This window comes from Eleutherodactylus coqui, unplaced genomic scaffold, assembly GCF_035609145.1.
Source record: "Eleutherodactylus coqui strain aEleCoq1 unplaced genomic scaffold, aEleCoq1.hap1 HAP1_SCAFFOLD_646, whole genome shotgun sequence".
NCBI classification, from domain to species: Eukaryota; Metazoa; Chordata; class Amphibia; order Anura; family Eleutherodactylidae; genus Eleutherodactylus; species Eleutherodactylus coqui.
This window is the reverse complement of record NW_027102167.1, coordinates 10,794-37,500: the sequence shown is the minus strand read 5'-3', so window position 1 is coordinate 37,500 and position 26,707 is coordinate 10,794. Positions and strand designations below refer to the sequence as shown.

Below are 26,707 nucleotides of genomic sequence, written 5' to 3'. Positions count from 1 at the left end.
CGGCAGCTGCAGGTCACGTGACCCAAGTTACACGAGGATCCAGGAGAAGATTTGGGAGGAGAAGAGGAGAGGTAAGGTTGCCTGGGGAGCAATAGGTAAGTATATAATTTTTTGTTTTTAATGACAGAACCCCTTTAACCCCTTCCCTATTTATACTAGCAGCATGCTGTATATTCCTAGTCTACAATCTAATAGCAATAACAATTAACTGATACATTGATCTACAATTTTCTTAACACTATCTGCAGCAGTCCTGTTGAAGTTAATGAAGCTGTGGTGCTCATGCTCAGCCACTGCTGCCATAGACTTCACGCCTGGGTTGCGATTGAACTCTGAATGACAGGTAAAACCTCTTGTGGGATGATCCTTTTAAAGGGGTGCTCAGGGCTAGTCTTATTGATCACCTATCCTCAGAACAGCTCATTAATAGTTGATTGGCCGGGACCTACTGCTCAGGACCATGAACGATCGGCTGTTCAAGATCCCACAGTCACCTTTTAAACCCACAGGGGTACGGAGTGGAAGCGCATAGTTCTGATCTGCTAGAAACTCTTCTCCTGTAAAATGTAACCAGTTCAGCGGTGCAAGTGATAGCAGCAGCTTGGAAACGGGGCAGTGAGCATCAGGCTGGGTGATGGGTGTCCCGTACCTGCACAGGTAACCTCTCCCACCAGTTATCTGGGACAAAGAAAAGACCTTGAATGGAGGTCATAAGATCAGCGAATAGGAGTGTGTGTATATATGGTGACATATATAGTAGCAAATTGTGAATATTTAACAGAGACCTTTAAGTATAAGATGCCCTTTAGAGCACTTTAACACCTTAACGATCGGCCATATGTGTGTTGATGGCGATGCATTAGAAGCCCAGCGCAGATCTCTTGTGCTGGGATGGAGAGGGTGCTGAGCTGTCGAATGACAACTGGGCACTTGCTCTAACACTGGGGACCAAAGAAACCTAGTATCCCCAGTGTTTAACCCTTTACACGCGGTCATTGAGACCTCTGCATATGAAAGGCTGGCAGAGGAGGGGGCTCCCTCTGGCACCCATCAGGCCCTCGCAATTTGATCGCAGTAACCTGATGGCTTGGTATGGCACCTGGAGGCTTGAATATAGTCTCTGTGTCTGCCAGCTATGGTGTCCGATGAGGCTCTTCATAGGCTTCCTAATGCATTACTATACTGATATATAGTAGTGTATTAGAGGAGTGATAAATAATGCTGTTAACCAAGTCCCCCAGTGAGACAAAAATAATAAGAAAATAAATTAAAAAAATGCTAAAACCCCACCTTTCCCTCTTTTAGGCCTCCCTCACACGGGCGTATTTGCATTGCAGAATTCGGAGCGGGATTCTGCCTCCGGAATCTACAGCAAATTAGGCCCATAGCATGCTATGAGAAAACATGATTTCCTGCCCAGAAGCGGAAATTGACTGCGGTTTTTCCGTGTAGGGGAGAAATTGCAGCATGCTGCGATTTTGTATGGGCTATGCATGGCCGGTTTCCATTAAAGTCAATGGAAGCCGTCCTTCCCGTGGTGGTCCGGCTGGCACATTCGCAATCGCTACGGTGAAGACGCTGTGTCCTCTGTACTGCGCATGTGCCGTACAGAGGAGAAGACGCCGGACAGTTAAGCTGGGGTCACCAGCCAGGCACTAGGTCGAACCCCACTGCGGGAATCCCACATGTGGGGTCCGACCCGCCTTTGTGCAGGCGGCCTTACTATGTAAATAAAAAGCATGTATGTGGTATCACTGCGTTTGTAAAGATCCAGAGAAAAAAGTTAGTACATTATTTAATCGACACAGTGCACATAATGAAAAAAAATAGACTAAAAAGCAATCAAAATGTTATGTTCCCAGATATTAGATAAATGAAAACCAGAGCTCACAAGCCCTCATAGAGCTCCGTTGGTGGAAAAACTAAACTATATTTTTTTTTTCTCCCTGACTTAAAAGATGAGACGAAATTGGCCACCTACTTGTCACTTGGTTGCTGCCATGTTTATTTGTGGTGACAATCTGGAACAAACCAAACCTTCTCATAGAAATGTATTTGTCTGGTTATCAGCCAGTATAATAGGACCTTCGGGCCTCGGTCAGATGAACATGGTTTTTTTTTTTTGCGCACCTATGTGCGCCAGAAAATGCGCTCCATGGATGTGGAAAATGTGTGTGACTGAAGCTTTGTGTTTTTTTTTTTTTTTTTTTTTTTTTTTTGTTTTACATGTGCGCAAAATTGTGTGTTCAGGCCTTCAACGGGCAAAGTTTCATATGCCCGTTCACTGGAGCAGCTCTGCTTGTAGAAGCGCAGCTGCTTCACGATGGTCCCCTCATCAGTGATGAGGGGACTCCCAGTGGGGATAAAAGAATTCCCTGCCACAGCTGTGGCAGAGGATCGCGATGCTATCTTATTGCTTTCCATGGGACTGGCGCTGCGGGATCTGCAGAAAAATGGAGCCTGCTGCGATTTCTTCCCATGCGTGCGATCCGCATGCCAGGAAAAATTACATCCACATGCTTTTAACTGTTTTGCGAATGCTAATGCATCCCTATGGGCGGCTTGCCCGCGCGGGGTTCCGCAAATCAAATCCGCCCGTGGACATTGGGCCTTAGAAGGCGGACTGTATTAACGAGGATTACATAAGACTCATGTTCTTGAATTTACTGGTGGAAATAAAGTGGAATTTGTACACGAAGTGTTACTTATTATATGAGATCCACTTTTGGTGTACAGTTGTATTATAACGTTTTGTGTTGTAAACGATAATGGACAAATGTGTGCGGAATCCTTGCATATTCTGGTTGAATGACATCTATTGAATATTTGTCCATTGCCATGTCTTTGTATGTTTGATTATTTCTCTGTCGTATTTTCTCTCAACAAATACCCTGTTTCGTTTTTTTCCTTTTAGGAACTTCGGGTGGACTTTTAGTTCTTGACCTATTATCGGCTATTGATGTTTGTACTGTGCATTTTGTTTCGGCAGAGTCCATACAGTACATATGAAACTGAAAAATACTTTGATTTACCAGAGTATGAACCAAGGGCTGTAAACGAAGGACTGAGTAAGATGTTTATTGTCCGTGCTAGAGGGCTGCCGTGGTCGTGCACCGCAGAAGACGTGCTCAACTTTTTCTCTGGTATGTTTTTTACTCTGACACTCTTAATGTGGCACATAAAATGAAACTAAAACTATGCTGAATGTAGAAACCATTATGCTTGAGGTATGCACTATAGTGAGTACTATCCTGAAATTTCATTTCAAAGACCAACACCGTCAGGGTGCTTATAGATCGAACGATTGATCTTTGACATGAGTGAATGATGTTAGAGTTCGCTCGTGTAGTCTGTTTACGCAGGCAGATAAATCGTTCGCTTGCAAATTGTTCAGTCGTTCATATTCGCTGTACGAGCGAACGAGAATGACTGACTGAACGATCGGTATTTAAACCACACAATTATCGAAGGAGCCGACAATGATTTTAATGCTTGCACAAAATGAACGATAAGCAAATGAATCATCATTGGCTACATTTACATTGAATGAGAGTTGTTTAAATTCTAACCATCCAGAGGTATTTTATTGTCCACATGTACGCTCCTCTTAAAGCAGGCCTCAACAAAGATGACCGCACCGCTCCTCTGACCACCTGATGCACACTGTACATTTGTATGCATCTGTAGACTTTAGTAACTACACACTGCTCTGATTGGCCTGAGCTGATTACTTCGGTAACACTGGTCAATCAAAGCAGCGTGTATTGTCTTATGGACCATTTACATGGGATGATTATCACTCAAAATTGGCTCAAACAAACGAAAATGAGCGATAATCGTCCCGTGTAATTGCAAAAAAATTGTTTACAATACGTTCACTTTTCGTTATCGCTGACTTCCAGTCAGACTAAAAACCATTTTGGGATTCTCGCTGAGTGTAAACTCTCCTTGCTCAGCTCTTCCCTCTTCTTAGAAAGGGAAGCAATGAGTGAGAAGCCTGTGATTCAGCAGTGAAGTTGGCCCGTCTAAACGCTCTGCACGAGAGCTAACTACCTTAGCGGTGCCCCGGGGCTCATGCAGTCGTTTTAAACGACTTTAGTCCCATCTAAATGGGACATTTGCGTCAGGTTGTCGGAGCAGCCATCTTTGTTTGCCCAGAACTGGGAGGTCATTTTAACACATTTAGTACCATTAACAGTAGAACTAAGGGCTCCTTAATAGAGATGAGCGAACGTACTCGTCCGAGCTTGATGCTCGGGCGAATATTAGGGTGTTCGGGATGTTCGTTATTCGTAACGAACACCACACGATGTTCGGATGTTCGGGTAACTTTAACTTTCTTCCCTGAGAAATCATTTCTATATGCGCTCAATGGGGCCGGCGGCAGCAGCGCCAACCCCATTGAGAACATATAGAAGACAAATCCTTCTTCTCTGCCACAGCTGTAACAGCTGTGACAGAGAAGAACGATGTTTGCCCATTGAATTCAATGGAACCGGCAATACAGCCGACTCCACTGAATGCAATGGGCTGCCGGCGATCGCGGGATGAATTGTCGGAAAGGGGTTAAATATATAAGCCCTTTCCTGCAATTCATCCAGAAATGTGTAAAAATAAAAAATATATATATACTCACCTGGTGCCGACAGACGGAGTTCAGCGCGGCAGGCTGCAGTTCTCCTGAACTGCTCTGAACAGCTGTGAGTAGTATTCAGCAGCCGGGGATTTAAAATCCCCGGCTGCTGAATAAGATGCCTCTGAATGGTCACAGCCTGACCAATCAGAGGCCAGCCCTCACTCACACCCATTCATGAATTCATGAATGGGTGAGTGAGGGCTGCCTCTGATTGGCTCAGGGGCAGCTCTCCTGCCCCTGAGCCAATCAGAGGCAGCCCTCACTCACCCATTCATGAATTCATGAATGGGTGTGAGTGAGGGCTGGCCTCTGATTGGTCAGGCTGTGACCATTCAGAGGCATCTTATTCAGCAGGCGGGGATTTTAAATCCCCGGCTGCTGAATACTACTAACAGCTGTTCAGAGCAGTTCAGGAGAACTGCAGCCTGCTGCGCTGAACTCCGTCGGCACCAGGTGAGTATATATATATTTTTTATTTTTACACATTTCTGGATGAATTGCAGGAAAGGGCTTATATATTTAACCCCTTTCCGACAATTCATCCCGCGATCGCCGGCAGCCCATTGCATTCAGTGGAGTCGGCTGTATTGACGGCTCCATTGAATTCAATGGGCTAACATCGTTCTTCTCTGCCACAGCTGTTACAGCTGTGGCAGAGGAGAACTTGCTGTGTCGTTCCCATCATTTTCTTGAATTGCCAAGATTTTCACACATGAAAACCTTAGCGAGCATCGGCGAAATACAAAAATGTTCCGGTCGCCCATTGACTTCAATGGGGTTCGTTATTCGAAACGAACACCCGAACATCGCGGGAAGTTCGTTTCGAATAACGCGAACCCGAACATTTTGGTGTTCGCTCATCTTTACTCCTTAACATGGGTGTACCGTCACAGCGTATTACGCACACGTATTTTTCCAGGCGTAACACACGGTGAATGGGGGCATTGAAGGTCAGTGGACTTTCACTCTTCCATTCACACGCCGGTTGGACACTACGTATCAATACGCAGTAGAATTAAATTACTGCATGCTCTATTTCTCCATGTATTTTACTCAGCTCTTGAATAGGCTGCTTATAAAACACTGTATATACTCATGCATTTCGTATGGGCAGCTTTTTGATACACATACTTCCTCTGTTCATATTAAAAAAATATATAGATCACACTGCCAATCGCAGCCCGTACGCGATCTTTGCCGTCAGAGCTTATGAGCTGCAATGCGTACAACACTGAGGGAGACCCATGGCACTGTATGCATACGCTTGTGTGAGCCCTAACACTAAGGAAATAATTGTAAAATAATCCCTGTCCCCTGACACCGGGTGTTCTGCTTAATTACTGTGCAGCTGCTAAAGTGCATATTAAGTAGTCTAATGAGCAGTATGGCTGTTTTGGGTCACCTATTAGGACCCTTTTTTTGTAACACAAAGGGAATTTTACTGTATTTTGACACGGATTACTTCAAAGAGTACTGGATTGCTTGCTTTAGCTGCAGTAAAACAATACTCCGGTAGAAAATGTGTGGAGAACATTGATCCATAGAGTGACCAAAGGTCGGATGTGACTGAACGGATAATCATCATCAAAACAATACGCTTATATTCCACAGGCTGCAATGTACGGAATGGTGCAGACGGCGTACACTTCATATTTAATAGGGATGGAAAACCACGAGGAGATGCAGTCATTGAGTTTGAGACATCAGATGATTTGGTAAAAGCATTAGAACAGCACAAAAAGTATTTGGGACAGCGCTATGTGGAAGGTGAGCAACCGCTACCACTTACTACGCCGTCATTGTATGCTGAGGTGTGGTCATGGCGAATGGGGTTGTCTTGATGTAAACATATTGATGACCTATCTTTATAATAGGCCATTAATAGTAGATCACTGGGGGATCTGTCGCCAGAGACCCCTGCTAATCAGTTGTCTGCTGGGCCATTGTTCAGGTGCACTGAGCTGATGTTTTAGAGGAAGCAAGACAGCTCCTTTCTCACTGCAGTGATAAGGCTTGGTATCACAGGCAAAGAACCCTTTCGCTGCAATGGTAACTTGTTCAGCAATACCAAACCTGGCCACTCCAGTGGGAACAGAGCTATCTGCTTCCTGTAAAAAAATGGCTTCGTTCCGGAGCACATTGGCCTGGCAAACAGCTGATTGGCAGGGATCTGGGGCGGCACTCCCTTTTTTTTAATCTACTAGTGATCGCCTATCCTGCGTATAGGCCATCAATGGGTTACAACTGGACAACGCCTTTAATTCCTTAACTATATACATCTTTGTAATATACTTGTTTTTTTCATTTTGCTTTGAGGGAGTTGTGCGTTTACTTTTACTTTCAGTGCTTTCTTTGTGCACAAAGTTTGTTGCCAAGTGTATCATCTACCATTTCCACTCCTGTTAGGTGGTCACATGTGGTGTTTGAATTGAATCCGGATTGGTTATTAGCAGTACTCTGGGTTTGCTGACATCTGTAGTTCCTTCTATATGGAAGGAGTACTGTGTACAAAAAGTCCACGGACACATTGCTTCCGGATGGTGTCCCATCTGCAGTGTCCTTGCGAGGCAGCTTTAGGCCTCATGTCCACGGGGAAAATCAGATCCGCTGCAGATTCTACATGGAGAATCTGCAGCGGGTCCCTCCTGCCCCGCGGACATGAGCGCCGAAAATAGAAATTTAAAAGCATTTACCTTTCCGTAGCGGGCGGCGAAGGTCAGCTGTTCCTCACGGCCGGATCTTCATTTTCGGCCGGCGGATGAATTCCTGACGCCGGCGGCACGTCGCCGGCACGTCGTCGACGTGCCGCGCGCATGCGCCGGGCACATCCGCCGAGCCGAAGCAAGGGAGATGCGGCCGTGAGGAAGAGCAGAGCTTCGCGGCCCGCTGCGGGTGAGTAAATGCTTTTAATTCCTATTTTAGGTCTCCCGCGGATCCGGACGGCTTCCATAGGCTTCAATAGAAGCCCGCGGGAGCCGTCCCCGCGGGAGACCCGCATGAAAATGGAGCATGGTCCAGATTTTTTCATGCTCCATTTTTTTTTAAATGCCTTTTATTGACGATCCGCGGGTATTTATCTACCCGCGGGTGGTCAATGCATCCCTATGGGGTGCGGATCCGCGCGCGGGAGATCCGCTGCGGATTTTAAATCACATTTTGCCCGTGGACATGAGCCCTTAGGCCTCATGTCCACGGGGAAAATCGGGCCCGCTACGGATTCTACATGTAGAATCTGCAGCGGGTCCCTCCTGCCCCGCGGACATGAGCGCCGAAAAGGAGAATAAATGAGAATAAACTTACCTCCGATCCGCTCCGTTTCTTCTCTTCGCCGCGGCGTCATCTTCTCTCGTCGCGGCCGGATCTTCATTCTTCGGCTCGGCGGATGTGCACGATGACGTCGGTGACGTGCCCCGCGCATGCGCCGGGCCGAAGCAAAATGATCCGGCCGCGGCTGAGAGAGGATGGCGCGGCGCCGAAGAGAAGAAACGGAGCGGGTAAGTAAAATATGATTTTTGTGTCCCGCGGATCCGGACGGCTTCCATAGGCTTCAATAGAAGCCCGCGGGAGCCGTCCCCGCGGGAGACCCGCATGAAAATGGAGCATGGTCCGGATTTTTTCATGCTCCATTTTTTTTTAAATCACTTTTATTGACGATCCGCGGGTATTTATCTACCCGCGGGTGGTCAATGCATCCCTATGGGGTGCGGATCCGCGCGCGGGAGAAGAGTTAAAATCCGCTGCGGATTTTAATTCTTCTTTTCCCCGTGGACATGAGCCCTTAGTGCTTTCCCCACTTACAAGATCAGATGCGGGCTAGGACCGCCCAGAGCCGCATACTATGTGCACTCATGCCACTCTATCCGATGAACATCCAGTCAGTCAGAATATCTTGTCTTGTTTTTTCTAGGTATAGTGGTAGGTTGGGGGATTCGCCCTCCGACAGGGTGCCTGGGAGCGGTAGATCCATCTATTCGCTCCCCTCCGGTCAGCTCTGTCTGACATGCAGATTCACTATGGGTCCAATCCCTCTCCAGGTGGTCTCGGAACCAAACCAACATTGATTTCTTTCTAGGAGGACTGTGCTGCTAGCTCAGTCAGCCGTGTCCATGCGGACATGGGTCACTCATGTCATCGGTGATGCATGAGTGGTCCTATCTAGGCGGAGTCCGACGCTGACCATTTGGCGGCAGAATGGGCCTCGTATTCTTCTATTCGTGATATCTGGGCTGCTGCCGTTAGGAGTACTCTGTAGTCAGTGGTCTACAACTTCGCTCCTACAGCGTTTCTCCATGTAGCCTTCCTATGCAAGTAAGAGCGCTGTCCGGGAGACAAAGTATTTAATCAGACAGAGTTGGTAGCGTGCTGCGTTCCTCCTGTACGATTGCTTGCAGGAGACCGTGAAACGGTATACACTAATACTGATTTTAATTCTTTGTGCTCGCCCTTCCGACTCTGGAGGGTTTCATAAAGGGACCAGCAAGACTCATGTCTGGGGGTAATTTGGCAGTTATGCCACGTTTTTAGGGTGCCTGGTTTGAGTCATGCGGTGGCAGTGACATCTTGGTAGGGAGCCACCCTGGCTTGACAACTCGAATACCTTTTTTCCTAGGCCTAGACGACTTCAGGGTTCGTGGACTTTATGCAGAAGGTGGAGGCTGTGGCCATTGTCACAGTCTGAGAAGGCTGATACTAATGGTATTTTTGAGCGGTGTGTCCCCATCTGCCATTCTCTCTGGTAGGGGTAGCTCCCATGCATTTACCTGGGGTGCTTTTTACTAACCCTTCTACAGCAGTGCTGTCATTACGACAACCTACCTAGCCGGGTGTCTACAGTCTGGACTCTAGAGGAACCTGACGTTCAACTAGGTCACCTGCTAGAGGGCCCCAGCTCTTTTAAGTTTCACCCCCCTTTCTGATGTTGCTAATGTCACGGCCAGCTTGCCCAGTTTACTCATCAATCTTCTAAGCGGGAGGCCCTATTGGGCAGAAGTTCTTTGGCATCAAAAGAAGGTCGTTATCGTCCTGTTGCATGTTACCTTACTGCATGTGGTATTTTGACCCACGTTGATGAAGTCTTGTCCCATGGGATGAGTCGGTCACAAGTGGGCTTGGTCATTCACAAACTTACCTTTCTCTAGTGGCCTTCTTCAGTCGCCCTGGCTCTCTGCTGGTGCTCCCGAAGACACTAGTGGATCATTTGTTTCCGAAGAGGGTTCCTCACACTGGCGTTGCTTCGCGGCAGTACAGGGTTACTGTGCTAGAGATATCCTATGTTCATGCTGTGTTACGGCACATATTTCTCAGATAATGGGTGCCTCGTTGGAAGCTCCTTGGCAGGAGCCTTTTTGCTGTTGGGCGGATGGGTCCGTTTTCTCAGGCCCCTTTATGCTCCAACTCTGAGCATGCTGGATGCCTAGGCACGCATTAACGCTAGTTGCAGTTAATGAGCTGATTATGCTTCTTTACACCTACCTTCTTATATTTTCCCACCCCTTGGGTACTGCTCTTGAACGTTCCAAGTTCAAAGCTGTATACAAAGTCTGATGGCATCCACTGAACCAGGAGAAAGCTGCAGGGATTACAGGGGTCCTCACAAGGGAGGATACCCCCGTACAAAGAAAGAACTAAACTTGATTACAAAGAGATCCTGCGCTCATAGGATTCACCACTTTGATGGTATATGATAATGGAGAATTCTCTCAAGTAGTAAAGACTTACTCTGGAGAAGAAGGGTATGATGTCCACAGAACCCCCTCCTATTAGTTGTCTTCAAAAAGTTCAGCCAAATGAATTAGAATATTTTCTTCTTTATTCACAATTAAAATGTAAGGCCACGCGTTCCGGTGCTTCAAGCACCCTTTTCAAGCCAATGAACATGACGAGAAAGAGATTTTAGGGTAAGTTCCTTACAAAATCCAGTTTTTATACAATGTGATTTTTTTAAAATTGCTTTGCAGTGTTTGAAATGAGCCATAAAGATGCAGAGTCATTGCTGCAAAGGCTGCAAGCTCCGGTGTCGCCCACTACATCCTCCGCTGCGTCTCAAGCTGCACAATCAATGGCTGGTACCCCAAGCGATGGCACTGTGCGCCTCCGTGGACTTCCGTATAGCTGTACGGAACAAGATATTGTCAATTTCTTTTCAGGTGAATTGTAGTCATATAGTTTTTGACTTTATTTTATTTTTATTTTTTTACATTTTTAACATTCTGAAAAACTTTGACATTGTGTAAATGCTTCCATTTGCTGCTTCTCAGACACAAACGTGAAGTGGAAAATGTTCTGTGTTTCTCATTCCATCTTCAATTGGTTGTATTTAAAAGTTGATATATACGAAAGCTTATTTTTTTCAATATGGTCTTAAGGGTGGATTCGCACATGTGCTGCAAGTTCCGTCTCAAATCCGGCAGAAAATACCGGAAGAAAATGTTTCATGCAGGGCTTTTTCTAGGTGGAAAGCCAACGGACTCCACGAACAGATCAGGAAACCAGGACCCCCTACCACTAATTCTTTAGCTAGTACTTAATATGTAAGGATTCAATGTCTGTATGACTCTACAAATGGGTGGCTTGTACAACCCAAATGAAGTTTCAACTTTCTTGTGCTGACGGTGATGCGGGAATGAAGGCTACATTATTGTGCTGTATGGCTAGTTATACTATAAAGTGGATTGCTGATCACACAGCCGGGGTTCACAACTTTCAGTAGAACGATCTGTGTTCTGTCTTTACAGGTCTTGGTATAACCGATGAAGGCATAACGTTTGTGTATGACCAGAAGGGGCGCAAGTCCGGGGAGGCATTTGTACAGTTTATTTCTGAAGAACATGCAGAGCAAGCACTTTTGAGACACAAGCAGGAAATAGGCAGCAGGTAATGTTTTGTATTACTCAGATTATATATAATTGACATTGCATATTAGTATTGCCTTTTATTCTATTAGTTTGGTCTATTTGCTCATTGCGCTGCTTACAGGAGTGTAACTTGTACTTAAGGTGTTTTTCATAGAATACGCCATAAATTCCTGAATGATGCGGGTCTGATGAGAACGGTGTCAAAGACAGCACTCTCTTTGTTTTACGGTTCAGAGAATACAGTGATCCAAACGTTTGAAGGGGTTGTACTGAAATTTCAAGTTATCCTCTTTCACTTCGGAGACCCCAGCACTGATCATAAGAACAGTGGACCTGTGTCCTCCATCCTCCTCACTGCTAGATTGTTGCAACCCCCCTTCCTCGCACCAGCGCTTCATTTGCTTTCAATGGGATTGCCGAGAACCCAAAGCAGCATCCGTTTAGGTATTTCCATCAGCACCATTTTATTGAATGGCGCAATACCAGCACATGTCCCACCCGCCTTATATTCAGAGTGATGTCATTATGGGGGAAAAGAAAAAAAAACAGCAGCGACAGAATGGGATGGAAGAGTCTAGTTTTTGAGATCCACAGGGGGTGTCAGTGGTAAGACCCGCTTATTGGCAAATTGAAATTCTGGTACAATCCCTTTAAATTTCTCTATCAATGTACGAATTCACAGAGGGGGCAGCGTAAGTCAAACAAAATTATATAGAAAGCCCTATTCACAGACGTGATTTGAATTAAAATAATAAATTTTATTAGCCTACCATCAAGGCGAAGGGAACTATACTTCTCTAAGCTATCTTCTCTCTAGGAGGGTATTAGGGGTGCACTAATCAAATTGACATCTATAGAGACTAGGGAAACTTTTCCCGATAGAGAATCCATTTAAGAGGATATTTTTCTTTTCTCCTCGACAAATCAGCTTATTCCAAAAATTGCATTTAGTAGCGTTGGAATCTCTCCAAAAAAGACCAAAAATCTGGATCTGTATTGGATTAAGGCTGACTAAGGTCTACGACTGGTATACTAAACCAAGCGTAGAAACCATGCGTTCAAGTTGCCCCCTTTCCCTATGAAAGGAGTCCAGTCATTCTATACTGGTTCTTAGAGATTCATGAAAATGAGGGTCTGACATCTATAGGACACATATTTTATTTCACATCAATATCTAAGTCAGCCATCTCAAACTAATGCTGAGAGGTTATTTTTTGCTCTCTCCTAGAGGAGTCTATTATCCGTCTCAAACCAATGCTGAGAGGTTATTCTTGCTCTCTCCTAGAGGTGTTCATTATTTTTTGATACTCAATTTTATATATGCTCATCTCCATTTAAATCTCAAGTATAGATTCTCCTGAAGATCCACATATATCGAGTGGTGAAACGCGTAGAGAACATAAATACAGAGTAGCAGGAGTATTGCTCCAAGCTGGACATGACATCCCCAGCTTGAAGCATACGGAGTACAACCAGAAGTACCCATCAAATTAGGGGGTGGACTATTTCCCCACACCTGAGAGATAACACTTCAGATTCTGCGTGAAATACAGAGTAGCAGGAGTATTGCTCCAAGCTGGACATGACATCCCCAGCTTGAAGCATACGGAGTACAATCAGAAGTACCCATCAAATCAGGGGGTGGACTATTTCCCCACACCTGAGAGATAACACTTCAGATTCTGTGTGATGTCCTGTTCTAAAATTCATCTTGAACAGAATGAACTATCACTGATGAGAGACAACAAGAAAGCAATTTCTCTCGACACTCGTGAACCATTCACATCTTCATAGTCTCTTATATGAAGTACTCTCCTTGGAAGTGTTATATACAATAAGTAACATCATAAAAACATATTGAGTGTCAAAAATCCAAAACTGTGGGAATAAATCCACAATTCGGATGAGTTTTGTGTTTGTGTTGTGCCCACTGTGTGTTGTGTAGTTTTAAATAATCCTAATAAAATTTATTATTTCTATCAATGTAGCTGTATGAGGGCCTGTTTTAGCTGTATATATAATGTATTGAGAATTTTCTTTCTTCTTTTGCATGTTTGGGCAGAAAAATGCCACAACTTTTAGTGGTTTGTATTTACGGTGTTCCTCGTGCACTTTAAGTGCATAATGTTTTTTGCTTTCCTGCTTTTGTGAAATAAAGCTAAAAAAACAGTGTTTTTGTTCTGTCTGATATTTTAAGCCATATTTTTTGACTTTTCTGTCAATTGAGTTATATGAGGGCCTTGTTTTTTGCAAGGTGAGCTGTAGTTTTTATTTCTACCATTATTGACTTATTGTAATTTTAATGAAGTCCCTTTTGGGGACCTTATTCATGCAATCACAGCTGATTTCTCATGAATGCCACGAACTTGGCTCCTGAGTCCAATCAACCACACAATCATAAATGTCACTAACTACTTTGTGTCGGCGCATAAAAATTTACGGCTGGTGCCAATCGGGTTACCTGTAGAATACACTGCAGGTAATGTGGCTTGTGTCCTATCATCTGATATTGCTCGGTTCAAAATAACTCGCTAGAAATGGATAAAATAAAGTGCGCCTCTTACTCCACAACCAGACACGCTTATAACATCTACTCAACGTTTTTTAAAAAGAGAATATGTGTAGAATTTTTGATACTACCAGCTATCTAGTTTCATTAAATGTAATCTTTATTAAAATCCAGAATTAATAAGAGTTTTATCGTCTTTAGATTAGCGATAATTAGGAAACTGATTACTACATTTGTACCTTTTTTTTTTCATAAAGAATTGCATCTTCTGTAAATAGAAAATATTTGTTTGCCGTCTCATGAGCTGAACGCTTCTAAATGTACTGCCCCAATATGAATCCTACTGGCTTTGTGACAGTCTGGATTAATTTGTTTTTGTTCTTCAAGGTACATTGAAATTTTTCCAAGCAGAAAAAATGAAATTCAGAACGCTCGCTTCCTTGTTAGAAGAAGGAAAGGTGTTACTTTTGCGCCGACCATGAAAGAACTTTATGATCCAGACATTTCTATTAACAATGAAATTAAGGACCGGCAGTCAGACCTGGTTAGTGAGAACAATCACATGAATGGTGAGACACGGATTCCTAATCTCTATTTACTATATTTCTAGAATGGAATAAATACTTTGGGTCAAAAGAAGAGTCCTATTGGATGATGTTTTCTGTATTGTATTTAAAGTTGTTTTCTAATGGAAATATGTTACAAAGTGTCGGCACATCAAGAAATGCACATTAGGACTCACTTGGAGCCCATTCACATGTATTCCACAGAAGCAAACGGTCCCGTTAAAGCCTATGAGGCTATTCATGCGGCCATTTAAAAATTAAAAAAAAAAATCGTGTATGGCTGATTTCACATCTGGGTTGGATCTTCCAGTCGGAAGTGCCATCGTAGATCCGGCACAAAATACCAGAAGAAAGTTCTACATGCAGTAAAATGACGGTTTACTGAACGGACCCTGTTGGTCAATGGGGTCCATTCAGTGCTGTTGAGATGGATCTATTCAGCCAGGGAATCCCCTTTCCTACTCCCATATTGGAACAGGAAAACTGAACCCCTGGCACAGATGTGAAAGCAGCCTAGGTCCTCTTCTCATCTTTTTGTCGCTGACAAGAATGGGGCATCCAGTGTGAATGGTCCGCACAGATTGGACAGCACACTTATGGCTTTGCCTCAGCTGTCCTATGTATGTGTCATGAGTTTTTCAGGCGCAATAGAAACACACCCATGTAAATAAGCCCTTACTAATATTGTCCAAAACTAGAGGCATGTGGCGGTAATGCGGGTTATTGCTATCAAAATGAAGCTCAACTTTTAATAAATAGCATGTTGTTGTCTGATATGCACATTGCATGCCTTACACTCATTCGTGAAACTGGACGGGAACAAGCCAAGCTGTGAGGTTTTCACACGGACGATCTATCTGTGTGAAAAAATAGTCTGTTTCTAGCCTTATAGGCTATATTGGGACCGTGATGGCACATTCCTGAGAATACGGCTGTTTTCTTTAGTCTTAATTATGGTGCAAACTGTTAAAATGCAGCAGATTTATCAGTGACTCGTGCTGGATGATAAATTTGGTGCATTCTTACTGTCTAGTCAAAGTTTGTACCACCTTTTTTTTTACCAACTTCTATGTTTGCACCATAATTTTTGGAATCCCTTGTAAATGGTTTACTTGCATGTATTTCACGTACACTGTATATACTGCTGTAGGTGTATTATTACTCCCTAATACCTGAACTTGCGGCCAGGAAATCCTTCCGCCTCCTATGAGATGCAGGCATCAGTGTAGTGGTTGGACAAAAGATCCAGCCTGGCTGCTGTATTCAGAATGGAATGGAGAGGGAAGAGTTTAGTGAGTGTAAGACCGATTTTATAGGGAGTTGCGGTGATTTCACATCTGCGTCAGAACCTCCAGCTGGAGGTTCCATCACAGATATAGCTGAAAATCCAGAAAGAAAAGAAACTCTGCATATAGCGCTCTTTTTTTCTGCCAAAAGCCAGAAACAAGGCGGACCCCATGGCCAGTTTTTCTTCGGCCCAGATCTCGACAAAATTCTCGAGAAGGCATCTGGCAGGAAGAAGGGGTTCCCAGAAGAGCTGCAACAGAAGGGGAAGACCTTTTTTCGGACCCCAGCGCAACAGCCCGAGTCATATAGGGGCAAGGGCAAGACAGGCCGCTGAAGTTATCCCAAGGGGAGTAGAGGGCTCTTCAACCCCCACCAGGGGGATCCAAAAAGACAGTAAACCTGACACCATCCCAGTGAGGGCGAGTCTAGGGAACTTTGTGGATCGATGGGCCGTGATTTGCGAGGGCTCATGGATCCCAGAGGTCCTACAGCAGGGATACCAAATAGAGATGGTGTCCCTCCCCAGAAGGAAATACGTTACCACAGAAGGCTCGGCACAACAACTATGCTTACTCCAACAGAGCGTCCGGGACCTACTACATTCAAACGCAGTATCCTTTGTACCTCAGAACGAAGAGATCCGGGGTCACTACTCTAGACTCTTCCTGATAAGGAAACCATGCGGAAAGTCACGCATGATAATAAACGTAAAGCCCCTGAATGCCTTGATCAGACATCGAAAGTTCAAGTTAATCTCCTCAACAGTGAAGCTGATACCAAAGGGAGCCTATATGGCGTCTATAGATCTAAAGGATACGTACTTTCATGTGCCGATCCACAGGGATTCTCAGAAATACCTGAGATTTGCACTAGATATGGGCAGAAGAACAAGTCCTCTTCAGTTCAGATGCCTTCCCTTCGGGATTTCCTCAGCGCCCCGAATTTTTACAAAAATCATGGCAGAGGTAGCAGCCTACCTAAGGCAAAGATCAATCCTAATAATACCTTATCTGGACGACATCCTGATTTGTAGCGGGGTCCAGAGAGCTCTTAGCTGAACACCTGGCAACGGTGCTCGATCTGCTCCAATTCTTAGGATGGATAATAAACTGGGAGAAATCCAGCTTAGATCCCAGCAGAGAAAAGATATTCCTGGGCATAACGCTCGACTCGGAGACTCAATGCTCCTTTCTTCCCGAGATAAAAATACAGAAGATCCTTCAGCTAGTCAAGACCTTTCTGCAGAGGCGGTCATGTACAGTCCGGGAGGCCATGTCCCTCCTAGGGAGCCTGACATCGTACATCCCTGGGGTAGCATGGGCCCAAGCGCATACCAGACCCCTGCAGATCGCAGTCCTTTCAGCCTGGGACAGAAGACAGTCCTGATTAGGAACAAAGATGCGTATCAAAAACTCAGTGAAAATATCTCTGCGTTGGTGGACATCTCCAGTAAACCCGTGAAGGGGAGTCCACTGGATACAGAACCTAGCCACACACATCACGACAGACGCAAGTGTCTGGGGGTGGTTGCGCACAGGGAGACCAACTTCTACAGGGTCCCTGGCCGCAGGAGATAAGAGGTCAATCATCAAACTACAGAGAACTCCAGGCGGTTTGGAAGGCCCTCCAACTGCTGGGGGACTCAGTAAGAAATCAACACATAAAGATCCTGTCGGACAACACCACGGCGATTGCCCACATTCGGCGCCAAGGGGGCACAAGGTCACCAGCCCTACAGAGCATCTCGCAAAAAATCTTCCGCTGGGCAGAGGGCCGAGTCCTCTCAATCTCGGCAACATCTAAAAGGATCGCTGAACTGGAGGGCAGATTTTCGCAAGAAAGATGACGTATAGACCGAGGGGAGTGGTCTCTAGCTCAGGGGGCATTCAGAATCCTGACGGACAGGTGGGCACCCCCACAACTAGATCTATTTGCAACCAAAGAGAACGCCAAAGTGAAGAACTTTTTCTCCCTCAGACAAAGGGACCAGCCAATAGCGGTAGATGCCCTGAGCCAGAATTGGGGAAAAAAGCTTGTGTATGCCTTTCCTCTGATACTGTTGATTACAAGAGTGTTGCAGTACTTCAGATCACAGATATGCACACTGATTCTGGTGGCCCCCTTATGGCCAAAGAGGAGCTGGTTCGGTCTTCTAAAAGCTCTGAGCATCCAGGACCCAGTCATCTTCCCTGCCCAGGCGGATCTATTGACGCAGGGACCTCTGGGCTACCCGAAGATAGACAAACTCCACCTAACAGCCTGGATCTTGAGGAGTCCACACTGAGAGGAAGAGGGTTCTCTGAGAAAGTAATCGGGACCCTAATGTCAAGTAGGAAAAAAAACAACCAACCTTATCTATCAAAAAAATCTGGAAGAGGTTTATCTCTTGGAGGCAGGGAAGAGATTCCCAGGACTCTTTTCCAGTAATCCCCTTAATCCTGGAGTTCTTGCAAGAGGGCCTGGATATGGGCCTCTCCTCAAGCATCCTAAGAGTTCAGGTCGCAGCCCTTAGTGCTCTGTTTGACACAAAGTTATCAGAGAGCAGGTGGATTAGCAGATTCCTGACAGCAGCAGATAGGTTACGACCTAGGCCCACAAATATATTTCCAGTCTGGAATCTAAATTGGGTCCTGAAGGCAATGTCAGCAGAACCCTTCGAACCGATCGAAACGCTTTCAATAAAAAATGCTCACCATTAAAACAGTCTTTCTGGTGGCCATTACCTCAGCAAGATGGGTTATTGAACTACAGGCTGTATCTATCTGCCACCCGTTTCTTAAAATCACCTACACAGTGTTCAAAACAGACCCAGCCTTTATGCCGAAGGTAGCGTCACCCTTCCATAGAGCTCGTAATGTAGTAATCCCCTCATTATTCTTCAATAAACCTAAAGACGAGGGAGAAAAAACCCTAAACTGCCTGGATGTCAGGAGAGCGGTCCTGAGTTATATTAACACCACAAGTCACTGGAGACGGGACGATAACCTGTTCGTCCAGTTCTTTAGCCCAAACAGAGCACCAAAAAGCTCCAGAGCCAGGTGGATTTGCCTGGCCATTACGGAATCCTACAGGGCCCTTGGGAAATAAGTCCCCTCGCTTCTTAAAGCCCACTCCACAAGGGTAGTAGCATCTTCATGGGCCGAGCATAGTTCAGCGTCGTCTGTACAGATATGCAAGGCCGCCGTTTGGAAGAAGCTACACACTTTTGTTAAGCATTATAGGGTAAAGGTGCAGCAGGACGAGGACATGGCCTTTGGCCGCAAGGTCCTCTTGGCGGCCATCCCACCTTAGATAATTTTTAGTTGGTATGTCTCAGGTGGTGCTGTTGTGGAGACGACTGGGGAAATAGGAGATTTATACCTACCAGATAATCGAGTTTCCAGGAGTCTCCACGACAGCACCCGTCCATTTACCCCCCTATTTCCCTTAGGAAAAGTATAGGTTAAAATGCCAGTTACTTAGGCAAAGAGTTAGGTTACGCTCCTACCCTGGCAATTCGTTAAAAACCACTGAGGAAGGTGGGAGAGAGGGGAGCTTTTTAACCTCTCTGTGTGTTCCTGTCCAACCAGGAGGAGGCTATCTCAGGTGGTGCTGTTATGGAGATTTCTGGAAACCAAATTATTGGGCAGGTATAATCACCTATATTTTTTTTGCACCAAAATTGTGTTTGCCTTTAATATCCTGCACTTCAGAACTCTTGGCCACACCTCTTTTTCAAGACCCTTTTGAAAACCGCGTAGAGGCGCATAAACCAAAAATGTCTGCAAATTTTGTTCTGCAGATGTGTTATGCATTTCATTTTTGTTCTTTTTTTTTTTTTCCACCCTCAGATTATGGGAAGGATATGTCTGGGAAGGCTGTGGATGCCAGTGAATTCACGGTTGTATCGCCAGTCCATGATATCCACATTCGAGGACTCCCTTTTAATGCTTCTGGACAAGATATTGCAAATGTGAGTTAAAGGGCTTTCTCCAGGCAGCTCCGGCTGGCAGTACAGGAATACAACTGGGTCGGAGCGGAGGCCGCTGCTCCGAAACCGGTGTAGTGGCCGCTGCTTGTAATTACGAGTGGTGGCTACTACACGGGTCGGAGCAGCGGCTTCTGCTCCGACCCGAGTGGATCGTAGCACTGACAGTCAAAGTTTTTAGTAAATAATACAACTTCAAGAGCACTAAAAGTAGCTGTTAAGAGACTGCAATAGTTACCCATTTTCTTTTGACAGTTTTTCCATCCTGTAATACCATTGAAGATAAATATTGAATACAGTGCAGATGCTGGAGTTGCTACTGGTGAAGCGGTAGTAAGATTTTTGACCCATGAGGATGCTGTAGCTGCCATGTCCAAAAACAGATGCCATATGCGTAAGTCTGACTGCTGTTCACACCACTGTGCACTTCATTTTATATCACCAAATTGTCCAAAACAAACACAGAAAATGTGCAAACAAGCAATATGACCACCCTGAGTGCTTTAACATCGTAAGGGCAGGCTCACACCAGCGTAATTTTACCACGTATTATGTGGTGAATGGAGTCAATGAGAGTACATTGATTTTCATTGACCAACTCAAACTAGCGTTGTATGTATTGCATAAAGAACCTAGCATGTTCTATTTTACCACATATTATGTGCGATGGTCCTATTCTTCACTACAGGCATGTAAGTAAACGCTTTACATACGCAATTACAATGTATATGTGCTGTATTTATACGCAATGCCACTAAGAGACAGCGGGAAGTTTTTTATAAAAAATAAATAAAAATCACACTGCGCATGGGATGGCCGCTGCGTTATACGCATACACTTGTGTGAGCCTGACCTAATGGTGCAGCCATTTTGTGCCTTCAAGACAGTGATTTTATTCTTTGCGCCAATGTGATTTTTTTTTTTTTTTACATCAGATTTTTAAATATTTTCTTTCTCTTTTTATTACTTTTGCACAATAATCACATGTACTTAGTTTTAGTATCACTGTGGGGGCTTCACCATGCGGTTACTTGATCACTTCAGTAATGTACTGCAATCCAAAACTATATTATTCTGTTATGCTTGCCACTTTAAAACTAAAATGCATCCATGAAATGGGAGCTGCGCCTGCAATTACTAGCACTGGCCCCTACACAAGGGTAAACAGTGCTTCTGCTCTGATCCTGGTGTTCTTGGCAGCCGCTTCCTGGATAATCCGTTTTAACCCCTTGAGTGGCACGCCCGGAAATTTTCCGGGACGAGCTCCACTGCTCATAGTGACATAGCCCGGAAGATTTCCGGGCTATGTATCACTATGGGAGCTGCAGAGCACAATGCCACAAGCTGTGACAGTGTGCTCTGCCTGCACAGACCCACAGAAAACAAAGCAAGGGCTTTGAAAAACCAGCAGAAGATATTGCCGGCATATCGGCAATGTCCTGCTTTGTTTACAGGTTGCCATAGAGACCATCGGCTTGTCAGAAGCAAGCCGATGGTCTCTGGGGCAGGGAGAGCTGGTTGTTAGCTGTCAGAGGACAGCTAGGTACTAGCTCTTAAAGCAGAGATCAGAGAAAACCTCCGATCTCTGCTGTGTTAACCCTTTACATGCTGCAGTCTATGTGACTGCAGCATGTAAAGGGCTGTCACTGCAGCATGTAAAGGGCTGTCACCATCGGACCCCCAGAAAAAGGTAAAAAATTATTTTAAAAAAAATTATAAAAACACTTTTCTCCCTTTACTTTGTAAAAAATCAAAAATACAATCACACATGTGGTATCCATGCGTCGTAATGACCCAGAGAAGGAAGTTAATACATTATTTAACCCCTTAATGACATGGCCCCTTTTTTTCTTTTTTCCCCATTTCTTTTTTTCCTCCCTCCTGTTTAAAAAATCACAACTTGTCCTGCAAAAAACAAGCCCTCATATGGCCATGTCAATGGAAAAATGAAAAAGCTATGGCTCTTGAGACGCAACTGCAAAATTAGTTGAAATTCAATGATTAGACCATTTTAAAAAACCTGCCCTGGTGGGCACGACAGGGTGGTAGGAAACCCGCCACTCAAGGGGTTAAAGGTGAAATTCTCATAAAATTGACATACTGCAAATTTAAAATCCTTGGTGTCTATTCTACACAGACATTTTCCGAAACCTATGGGCGAGACTGTAAGTCTCATCCACACAGCTTGTCTATAAATTTGGCAGTATTGTTGCCTCATGTCGATCATAGATTCTCTTTTTCACATTAATTGAAAGTTTATTTAATAGTTTTCAAGAAACATTAAATTATTTGTTTATTCTCTCTCTCTCTCTCTCTCTCTCTCTCTCTCTCTGTCTCTCTCTGTCTCTCTGTCTCTCTCTCTCTTTTTTTTTTTTAACCTTTTCTAGAACATGGATACTTAGAACTGTTCCTGAATTCATCGCCAGACGGTAAATGAGATCTGTTTTGGTAGTATGGTTGTGCACATTAAAGAGGTATTACTAATATTATTCATACTTTTGCTTCTGTTTTTGTTCTCAACTATGTTCAAAACAGAAAAGCCAAAGCACTGGTGGTGTTGCTAACTTCTACTGTGTTAGAAAATACATATTTCATCCGTTGACGCAGGACCTCTATCAACAGACCCAGAGGTTGCAATTCTAGCCATAAAACCATTCCCAAACATGACTTTAGGGTACTTTCACCTGAATCCCTTCCTTTGTGAAAATTGCGTAAAGCAATGTTCAGATGTTACAGTATAACAGATGCGGATGAATTTTCAAATACTTACAATGCTCATTATTGTGCAGAAATTACATGGATTTCATCTTGTGCAGTGCATGGTGTGAAATCTACGACAAAATCCACACTTATCGCCTTCATAATCTGAGCTGGAAATATCTGCCATATCTGGGCATGGCCTTACATTAAAAACGGTTTATGGGTTATGACTCCTTTTTCATATAAAGCTATTAAGCCTGTAATACTACACCTTCCTGGACAGACGTGAATATCGCACTTCAAAAGTAGTTGTACAACAATTGCCAAGAAATAAAAAAAATGAAAATGGCTCTTTGGCATCAGTTTGAAAACTTGATAAGGTGATTTTTCACTCAGGGTAGTAATTTAGGGTTAAAGGGCCTCTATTGAGGCCATAAGGCCTCTACTCTTCTACTATACCTCTGCATGCCATTAACTTCAGGCAGACTTTTTTTTTTTTAATCCGATTCCATACAGAATAACTGAGCATACCACATTTTTCTTTCCCATCGGACTCCTTGTCTTGGAAGGTATGCAGCTTTTATGTTTCTTTGCTAGTAAGAGCTCATGTAGCCCAATAGAGCTTTATATAAAGTATTGCATGACTCTCTACTAAACTGTACTCTGGCCAGCTTTTCTATTAAGATGGATAAAAAGGTCTCATAAGAAAAACTAATATCTTGGATTTGTTACAGCACTGTAAAGAATGACCTTTAACCCCTTCAGTGGCACGCCCGGAGATTTTCCGGGACGAGCTCCACGGCCGATAGCGATATAGCCCGGAAGATTTCCGGGCTATGTATCACTATGGGAGCTGCAGAGCACAATGCCACAAGCTGTACATTGTGCTCTGCCTGCACAGTCCTACAGAGAACAAAGCAAGGGCTTTGAACAACAGAAGCAGAAGATATTGCCGATATGCCGGCAATCTCCTGCTTCTAAGTCCCCTGTTTTGTTTATAGGTTGCCAGAGAGACCATCGGCTTGTCAGAAGCAAGCCGACGGTCTCTGTGACAGAGAGAACTGGTGCTTGGCTGTCAGAGAACAAGCCGGCACCTGCTCTTACCGCAGAGATCAGAGAAAACCTCTGATCTCTGCTGTGTTAACCCTTTACATGCTGCAGTATGTGACTACATGCTGCAGTGACAGCCCTTTACATGCTGCAAAGGGCTGTCACCATCAGACCCCCGGAAAGTGATCAGGGGGTCCTGATGGGTCCCTGTGGAAGTCCCCTAAAGGGACAAAAATTAAAAAAAAGTTTTTAAAAAAAGCAAAAGTAAAAAAATTATTAAAAAAAATAAAAATAAAAACACTTGTCTCCCTTTACTTTGTAAAAAAATTTAAATAAAATTACACGTGTGGTATCCCTGTCCTAATGACCCACAGAAGGAAGTTGGTACATTATTTAACCCCTTAATGACATGGCCCCTTTTTTTCTTTTTTCTCCATTTATTTTTTTCCTCCCTGAAACATAAAAACTGTATAAACTCGTTATCACCGGAATCGTGTGACTCAGAGAATAATGTTATTCTGCACGCTGAACGCCGTAAAAATGAAATCCAAAAAACAAATGACAGAATTTATCCCCCCCCCCCCCCAATCTTCCTACAAATGTTTTTACAAACGTTATGCAATACATTATATATACCTGAAAATGATGCCATCAAAAAGTACAACTTGTCCCGCAAAAAACAAGCCCTCATATGGCCTGGTCAATGTAAAAATGAAAAAGTTATGGCTCTTGGAACGCAACTGCAAAATTAGTTGAAATTCAATGATTAGACCATTTAACCCCTTGAGTGGCACGCCCGGAAATTTTCCGGGACGAGCTCCACTGCTCATAGTGACATAGCCCGGAAGATTTCCGGGCTATGTATCACTATGGGAGCTGCAGAGCACAATGCCACAAGCTGTGACAGTGTGCTCTGCCTGCACAGACCCACAGAAAACAAAGCAAGGGCTTTGAAAAACCAGCAGAAGATATTGCCGGCATATCGGCAATGTCCTGCTTTGTTTACAGATTGCCATAGAGACCATCGGCTTGTCAGAAGCAAGCCGATGGTCTCTGTGACAGGGAGAGCTTGGTGCTTGGCTATCAGAGGACAGCTAGGTACCTGCTCTTACAGCAGAGATCAGAGAAAACCTCCGATCTCTGCTGTGTTAACCCTTTACATGCTGCAGTCTATGTGACTGCAGCATGTAAAGGGCTGTCACCATCAGACCCCCGGAATGTGATCAGGGGGTCCTGATGGGTCCCTGTGGAAGTCCCCTAAAGGGACAAAAAAAAAAAAGTTTAAAATTATTTAAAAAAAAATTATAAAAACACTTTTCTCCCTTTACTTTGTAAAAAATCAAAAATACAATCACACATGTGGTATCCGTGCATCGTAATGACCCAGAGAAGGAAGTTAATACATTATTTAACCCCTTAATGACATGGCCCCTTTTTTTCTTTTTTCCCCATTTCTTTTTTTCCTCCCTCCTGTTTAAAAAAAATCACACCTTGTCCCGCAAAAAACAAGCCCTTATATGGCCATGTCAATGGAAAAATGAAAAAGTTATGGCTCTTGAGACGCAACTGCAAAATTAGTTGAAATTCAATGATTAGACCATTTTAAAAAAACCTGCCCTGGTGGGCACGACAGGGTGGTAGGAAACCCGCCACTCAAGGGGTTAAAAAACCTGCCCTGGTGGGCACAACAGGGTGGTAGGAAACCCGCCACTCAAGGGGTTAAAGAAGTGTGAAAAATAGTACAACACTGATCTGATATAGATTACTCTGTCCTGATGAAAAGTTATCAGTGTTAGTCTTGGAGGACCCCTTTTTAAATTGGACCTCACAATCTAAATTTACCTCTTAGTATATCTTTGGAGAGTGGGAGAAAAGGCCAAGCTAACATTGCTGGATATACACATTAAATAACCAAAAGGGTTGTTGATCCGGATCTTGGAGTCAGGTGGTAACTCTCAAATATAATGCGATGGGGATTACTCTGACTGCCGTTATGGAGCCGGGAAGGAATTCTTTTTATTTTTTTACCAGATGGGGTAAATTCTCTTCTCCCTTATTTTTTTTTGTTTGTTTTGCTTTGCCTTGCCTTTCTCTGGATCAACAAAGGGGGCAAAACTTTTGCGCAAGCTAGCCTTGTGCTAAATTTTCCAGCTTTTCTACAGTTCTGGCGTAACACTATTAGTAAATGTACCTGCATATGTTGTGTATCTTCCACTTGATTATACCTCTATGTTAACACCCTCATGTCTTTGTTTTAGGACACTTATAAGTTCTCCAACTCCTGACATTAGACTGGACATTAGACCTGTTTTCTTTTAAATGGCTGTTTCAAAGATTGGACCTTTTTTCATTTTAAATATCTTTGTTACCTTACCGAGTGTAAGAAGATAACTGCTTCTAACTCGGCAATCAAGAGGATACTTCAAGAGAGTACCCATGCAAAATCACTTATTGGCCTGGAAGAAAAGCTCTCAATGGAGTCCAAATCTCAACAAGCAGTGTTTCTTCATCAAAGTGCCTAAGATCGTACTGGGAATGCAGTTCTTTTGGAATTGAGGGAAAATGATAAACTAAAAGCTATACGCAGGCGTTTACATGTCCTGCATTGCCCATTTAGATGTATAGACACACTGGTATGTGTTATAGTGAATGGTCATTTGTATTACTCCACCTCATTGAAGATCTGCTGCGTGTGGTGGATTTATTTCTTGCATAGTTCATTTGCAATTGGTTATAAATGTATTAAGTTACATTTCTTTGTAGTATTTTGGGGTGGGATAACATGGAATAAATGATGACAATGGTCTGCTTTTGTTGTGTGTGTTTTTTTTCCCCATTTGTATGAATGAGTTCGGTACATTTGAGCAAAGATTAAAATACTAAAGACCCTACTGGTTGTCCTGTCACCTTCTATCTTAAGAACAATTGTAAGTTCTGTCAAAGGGTTTCTTCAGAATTAAAAAAAAACAAACAACAAATTATTGGTACTCCCGTACGTAATGTAGAGTGATATCCTACTGCTGGACAGAAACCCAGAGAGGATAAAAGCAGGAGACGCACTCCAGTTTAGTTTTCCTTTCCAGTAGATAGGATCCGAAGAAGATTAAAGGATACGCCTTACTTTGGGCTGTGGGCCCC

General features: G+C 44.0%; 1 protein-coding gene across 3 annotated transcripts; it reads left to right on the top strand.

Annotated features, from left to right (window-relative positions):
- Positions 1–2,944: 2,944 nt before the first annotated feature.
- LOC136598745 (G-rich sequence factor 1-like) lies at positions 2,945–26,375 on the top strand. Of its 3 annotated transcripts, none has more exons than XM_066588766.1 (9): positions 2,945–3,143; positions 6,248–6,403; positions 10,594–10,782; positions 11,371–11,509; positions 14,387–14,568; positions 19,683–19,804; positions 20,075–20,213; positions 22,207–22,248; positions 25,828–26,375. In XM_066588766.1, the coding sequence occupies exons 1-9, from the start codon at positions 2,960–2,962 to the stop codon at positions 25,836–25,838; spliced, it is 1,164 nt and encodes a 387-aa protein (XP_066444863.1). In that variant the 5' UTR covers positions 2,945–2,959; the 3' UTR covers positions 25,839–26,375. The 3 variants fall into 3 exon arrangements, with proteins under 3 accessions (XP_066444863.1, XP_066444864.1, XP_066444865.1); XM_066588767.1 differs by having other exon boundaries at positions 22,207–22,293; XM_066588768.1 differs by lacking the exon at positions 22,207–22,248.
- The last annotated feature ends 332 nt before the right edge of the window (positions 26,376–26,707 follow it).

Coding starts and splice junctions, on each gene's coding strand:
- LOC136598745 (XM_066588766.1), top strand. CDS start 2,960: ATGTTTGTACTGTGCATTTTGTTTCGGCAGAGTCCATACAGTACATAT. Junction 3,144..6,247: donor CGTGCTCAACTTTTTCTCTG/GTATGTTTTTTA, acceptor TATATTCCACAG/GCTGCAATGTACGGAATGGT. Junction 20,214..22,206: donor CAAAAACAGATGCCATATGC/GTAAGTCTGACT, acceptor AACCTTTTCTAG/AACATGGATACTTAGAACTG.